Source organism: Phoca vitulina, unplaced genomic scaffold, assembly GCF_004348235.1.
Source record: "Phoca vitulina isolate PV1807 unplaced genomic scaffold, GSC_HSeal_1.0 scaffold81, whole genome shotgun sequence".
NCBI classification, from domain to species: domain Eukaryota; kingdom Metazoa; phylum Chordata; class Mammalia; order Carnivora; family Phocidae; genus Phoca; species Phoca vitulina.
In genome coordinates this window covers 1,020,963-1,026,962 of record NW_022589784.1, presented here as the reverse complement: position 1 = coordinate 1,026,962, position 6,000 = coordinate 1,020,963, and the positions used below count along the sequence as shown (strand labels likewise).

The following is a 6,000-nucleotide window of genomic DNA, read 5'->3' as shown; positions in this document are numbered from 1 at the left end:
GGCCAGCGCCGCCGCCGCCGCCGCCGCCGCCGCCCACGCGCGACCCTCGGGGGCCCGGCGCGACGCCCCTTTGTCCGGGGGGGCCGTTCATGCCGCCGCCCCCCGCGCGCTGCGGGCCCGGCCGCGCCGAGCAGGTGAGCACGCCGGGACCGCGGGGCCCCGCGGCTTTGTGCGAAGTTGGCGCGCCCCCCTCCCCCCGCCGCCGCCGCCGCGGGCCCGGGACGCTGGGGCGGGGGCGCCGTCCGGGGGTGCTTCCCCGCCGCGCCGCGGGCCGGGCGTCATTGTTCTCCAACTTTCCGCGCCGCGCCCCCCGCCCGCCGGGCCGCACTTAGCGAAACTTTGCGGCGCGGCGGGCGGGCGGGGCGGGCGGCCGGCGGCGAGGGCCCCCTCCACGGGCGCCGGAGTTTGGAGGGGGCGGGGGGAGCGTCCTTTTGTCTGGCGGGGAAGGTGCGGTGGCGCGCCCCGCGGGCGCAGGTTGGGGGGGCCGGGGCGCGAACATCTGCTCCGCGTTAGCGCGGCCCGGGGCGGCGGCGGCGTTGGGCGGCGGGCGGCCCGGCTTCAAAGGCTCCCGGGCCGCCCGCCTGCACCGGCCGTGGCGGGCGGGGTGGGGGCGGGGCGGGTGGGGCCCCGGGCCTCCCGGGCCCCCGGCCGCTCGCAGCGCCTCCCCCTCCGTCCGAGGCCGCTCCAGTTCCCCAGAATCCTGCGACACCCCATAAGTTTCCAGCCCCCCCCAGGTCTGCTTTGAAATCGGTTTCAACCACCCCACAAAAAAGTGCGGTTTCGTACTCCTCAACAAAGTCAGTTTCACACGCCCTCCGAGGAAGAAAAGACCTGGCGGGGGAGGGGGCGCTGGGGCAGCCGTTTCACACCTCGTCCCGAGGTGGCAAACAAAGCGGGGGTTTCTCCGCTTCCGAAGCGGGGTCTCCCTCGACCCTGGAACCCCCTCCGCCCCGCAGCCGCCCGGGAAGCCCGGGACCGAAGCCGGAGGGGCTGCGCGCTCCCCTCCGCTTCCTTTCCTGGGGGGTGGGGGGAATGGGGGCCAGGCAGGTGAGCCTCCACCCGCGCTCTAGAATGGAGGCCCCTGGGGCCGTGCGGGGGAAACCCTGCTTTGGGGACACCCTCCCACCCCCGGAGCGGGAGGCAAGGGATGTTTTCAAAGTTGCTTAAAAATAATTCCCGGATACATCGTGACAATAAAACAACCTAGGGTGGTGGTGGTTTTTTTTTTTTTTCTCCTGCTCTGAGTTCAGTTGTTTTTTTTGTGGGGGGAGGAGGTTAAGGGTGGAGGGGAGCTTTGTAGGTAGGTCCCTGCACCGGGCACCCTCCCCATTTTCAGTGGGGAATCAGGCCGTTGTGCCTTTTTATTGAAGATTGTTTTTAGCTTTGAATTTGGGGGCGACCTGGTTTACAACACGCTGTGACAGCTGTTGGGGGGCGGGGGTCACAAAATTTCCCTTGGGATGGGGCCTGGGCTGCCCTCCCCCTTCCCTGGCGGTGGCAAGCCTGGGGGGGGGGGTGGAAAGGAGAGATGGGAGGGGGAGAGGGGCGGGTTCTCGCGGATTGGTGATGGGACCACTCCCACCCTGCGTGCAGTTTAAAATTTGCAATCTGATTCCCTGGTGGTCTTGGAGGGAGTTTAGGGAATGTGCATTTGCGGACTCCCCCCCCCCCCCCTTGTTCAAACCCCCTGAGGGCTCTGGGGAGAGGTCTCCAGGGACCCAAACCAGGGAGTCCTGGCTGCCCTGCCCCCAGCCCCAGGGTCACGAAGGGGCTCATTCTGGGAAGACCCCAAGCCCTCAGGGCCGTTAGAAGGGCTTTTTAAAACAGCTCTCCCACTCCCCATCTGTCCACCTTTGCCACAGTCACTCAGACCTCTTCTTTGCTCTTCCTGTTCCCGTGTGTCCATCTCCTCCTCTGTAGGGCCGTCTCTAGGCCTGAGGTGCCCACCCTGGGCCCTGGAGAATGAACCAGCCACAGAGGATGGCGCCCGTGGGCACAGACAAGGAGCTCAGTGATCTCCTGGACTTCAGCATGGTAAGCCAGGGCCCCGCCTTCCCGGGCTCCCGCCCTGCCTCTGTGTGGGCCTGCTCCCCCAGGCTTCCTGGGACAGAAGCATCTGCCAGAAATACCCCAACAGCCAAGAGCCAGACCTCAAACTTGGCTGGGTGGAGGGTTCCCCGGTGGGAGGGGGGCTGGAGGATCTGGGGTGCGGTGGGGTGCATGGGCTATGGGCCAGCAGTGGCCTTGGCCTCCTGACCTGGAAAATGGGTGTGATCGGGGTTATTATTGCCGTGTGGGTACAAAAGAAGGAAAAAAAAAAAGGCACCCAGCACCGAGACGACTGGCGTGGGGCCTGAGTGAGGCAGAGAAGCACAGTTGGTGAAGTCTACCTCCTCATTTACTCAGCCACAGGGGGGCCAGCGTGATGGGTGGTCAGGAGCGGGGTGCCGGGGCAGGTGGCCGTAGGAGATCTGGAGAGTGTGGGAATCCCTGGGCAGCACAGCCTGGAAGAAACACTCTGACCTGGCGGTAGCTGCGACTGTCACTCCCATGACTACCGTCATTCCGAGGTGGCGAGGCAGGCCCAGGCGGCACCGCCTGGCCCGACAGAGCTCCCGGGAGGGTGCTGGCTCCCGGGCATCACACAGCTCAGCTGGGCCCTTGGGAGCCGGGAGTGGCGGCCTCGGTGTGCTCATCTGTGCAGTGGGTCATCTGTCACCAGTGTCGGGTGGTCCGGGTGTCCTCTGAACCTCTGCAGCCTGCCCGTGGACACTTCCCTGAGTCCTGCTCCCACTCCTGCGCCAGGAGGCACTATTTTGATTTGAAACGGGGTGGGGGAGGGTACTTTCAGTCTGAATTTCACCCTCCACCAGGACGAGGCCCAGGCCACTGAGGCCTGTCGAAAACAAAAGTCCCCAAACCGAAACGACACCAGCCATCCTGTGGAAAAACACAGCCCACGGGACAGAGGGCTCTGGCTCCGGAAGGGCCATAGTGGTATTTTTGAGCCATTTTTAAGCCCCATTTTATTTTTGCTTCCCCGGCTGAGTAACCCAGAGTGCAGCTCAGTTGTTTTTTTGTTAAACTGACAGGTCACAGACTATTGAGCTGGAACAGACTGGGGTGGGGGTGGGTGGTGGGCACAGGGTCAGACCTGGCCCTGCCTCTTCTATCCAAGAGCCTTGAACCCGTCGTTCCCCCATCCCTTCTGTCTGGTGGGTCCTAACGTCTTCTCCACCCCAGTTCCGAAACAGTGACCCATTTCACAGTTGAGGAAATTGAGGCCGAGGGGTAAAGTGCCCTGTGTCTTCCCTCGGGGTGAACCTGGAGCTGGATTTCCACTCCCCGTCCTTGTTGTCACAAGGAGAGAGGCCTGGTCAGGTCACTGGGCACAGACAGCCCCCGCCTCCTCCTCCGTCACTTCTCGGTCTCCTTGTAGGTGCTCCCTCCCACCTACCCCAGAAAAACCAGGTGGATTTATGTTTTAAATTCACTTGGTCTTAGACTGAGGAAAGGTTTGAAGGGAAGTGTTTGCGGGTCCAAGTTCTTGTGCAGCAGAAGAGGTGACTGTCAGAGCAACACGAAGAAACAGCTAAGCCGTGGCGTCAGCCGCTGTCCCTGCCAGGCCCTGAGTCTCCACAGTTAGAAAGGAAGCTCCTCAGGGCACGGAGGGCACGTGGGCTCTGAGCAGTGGGGGACGCCTGCGTGGTTGGCTTTCAGTGTCCCGTGTGGTCAGGGCCCTGGGCCCATTTCACAGAAGACTGAGGCTGCAGGGTAAGGGGGGGCAGTGTCAGGGCTGACAGGGCCCAGTGCCCCTGTGGCAGACGCCACGTCAGTGCAGCCCCTGGTACCCTAGGGGACAAAACAAAGACTTGGAATGGGCCCCCCCCACCCCCAGGGGCTTGGCTGCTGACCCCCAGGCCTGGGGTCCAGTTGCTTCTGACTGTGGCTCAGCTAACCCCTCCCTCAGTGCAGGCCTCAGTTTCCCCAGTGGGGCAGGAGCCTATGTGGGAAATAGGGCCCTGGGGAGGCTGGGCCAGTTGAATGAGCACAGCCACGCCCCCGGAGGGGGTTGCAGACCCAGTGAGAACCTGCTTCCCGCCAGGCTCCACGCCTCCCATGAGCCCCTGCTGCCCCGCCCGCCAGGGCCAGCTGAGCACATGGCCTCTGTTTCTCTCCTGTGGAACGGGGCGTGGGGACAGGGCTCGTGATGCTGCCCTGAGAGCCCTGCCCATAGGCACTGTGCCCTCAGCTCCTGGCTGCGCGGGGTAGGTAGGGGGCTGGGGGGGTCAGCAGCTGCCCAGTGAGCCCCTGGCCCTGACTCCGGCCACCTTTAATCACTTGGGCCCTAGATGGAGTCTAGGGCACGGACGTGTTTTGTTTTGTGTGGCAAAAGGGTTTGTTGATGTTGGGTTTTCTTGGCTAATGCTCCTAAGCTGTTTAATCCTGAGGGACTTAACACGGTGGGTTTGGGTAAACCGGGTGGGGGGGGAGGGAGGGAGGAGCAGAGGCAGCCTTTCCACACGGCGCCCAGGAGAACCACCAAGTCACCTGTTGGGGGGTGGGCACAGCCTTTCCCAGGTCCCTCCAGCTTCCTGGCGTTCTGGGTGGGCCTCAGCTTCTCCTGAGGGGCAGATGTGATGAGGGCCCCAGGCAGCCAGTGAATACAGAACCTGGCACATGGGGGACACTTGACCCAGGTCACCCCCCTCCCATCCCAGTGACTGGGCAGAGCTGTCCTCCCCACATGCCTGCCGCTCAGGGTCAGGGGCGTGCAGGACAGGAGGGGATTCTGGCCTGGGGAAAGGCCTGTGCGCAGCTCACCCTCGCTGCTGGGCTGGGAGCGATCCTTTAACTTTTTAAAGCTGAAATTTAAGGAAAACTTTGTATTGTTTCTGAGAGCAAGTAAAGGGTTTCCAGTCCTGAAATCAGTTACTCCAGCTGCAAACAGCAGAGTTTTTATTTTTTAATATTATTTAAGTAAATTCTGCACTCACCCAGTGTGGGGCTCGAACTCACGACACCAAGATCAAGAGTTGCCTGTTCCACCGACGGAGCCGGCCGGGCGTCCTCCCAGCAGAGTGTCTAAATTCTACCAGATGTGCTATTACCGGCAGCAGGACGGACCCGCAGGCAGAGCTGGGTCCTGGCCCCCACACTCCCCTCTCTGTCTCTTCCCACAGATGTTCCCCCTGCCCGTGGCCAACGGCAAGGGCCGGCCCACCTCCCTGGCTGGTGCCCAGTTTGGAGGCTCAGGTAGGACCCCGTGGCTTGGGGCAGCGGGTGGGCTGGGAGCACCGGGTGGGGCACGGTGCTGGGGCCACTCAGAGGGGACATCAGAGGAGGACGTGCTTGGGGGCGGCACCCAGCCGAGTGGGATGGGGGTGAGGGGCCTGGGGCTGAGGGGCACATGTGAGGTGGGGACTTGAGCCTCCTGGGTCCCCATGGCCCCTGTGGGGCCCTGGGTCTCCAGTTTAAGGGGGAGGTGGAGGCCCAGGAGTTGCTGGAATCAGCCCTCACTAAGTCTTGCCCACGTTATGAGTACAGGGAGAGGCCCGGCTCTTGGCTGTTTTTTCAGATACACGTTAGGGGAGTACCGTGCGTGGGACCCAGCACTGGGGTGGCTGACCATCCTGCTGAGGACACGGGGGTTCCCGGGATCTGGGGTTTTGAACATTCAAACTAGGAATGTCCTCAGCAAACCTGGATGAGTCGGTCGCCCTACCAGGCACTGAGGGCCCACGACATGGCAGGAGGAGGACAGATCTTTCTTTCCTGCTGGAGGCACGTGCCACAGGGGCTAGGCAGCAGAGCAGTGAGGAGGAGGTGGTCACAGCCGAGGTGGTCAGGGACGGTCTTCAGGGAGGTCCTGTTTGAGCAGAGACCTGAGGGGGGTTCAAAGTGAGGGGCACAGCCTGTGCAAAGGTCCTGGGGCAGGACCAGGCCTGATGTGTTAGAGGAAGAGCAAGGAGGAGCAGTGTGCCTGGAGCAGACTGAGCG

General features: G+C 63.1%; 1 protein-coding gene across 7 annotated transcripts in view; it reads left to right on the top strand.

The window, feature by feature from the left end:
* The first annotated feature begins 45 nt into the window (after positions 1–45).
* TCF3 (transcription factor 3) overlaps positions 46–6,000 on the top strand; it is a 32,058-nt gene continuing 26,103 nt past the window's right edge. For all 7 annotated transcript variants that reach the window (XR_004298137.1, XM_032394875.1, XM_032394877.1 and 4 more), the window contains exons 1-3: positions 46–134; positions 1,921–2,034; positions 5,184–5,256. Coding sequence is in view for 6 of the 7 variants with exons in the window: in XM_032394875.1 (XP_032250766.1) it covers positions 1,963–2,034; positions 5,184–5,256 (145 nt within the window). In the remaining variant the exon portion in view is untranslated. The remainder of the gene's footprint in view (positions 135–1,920; positions 2,035–5,183; positions 5,257–6,000) is intronic.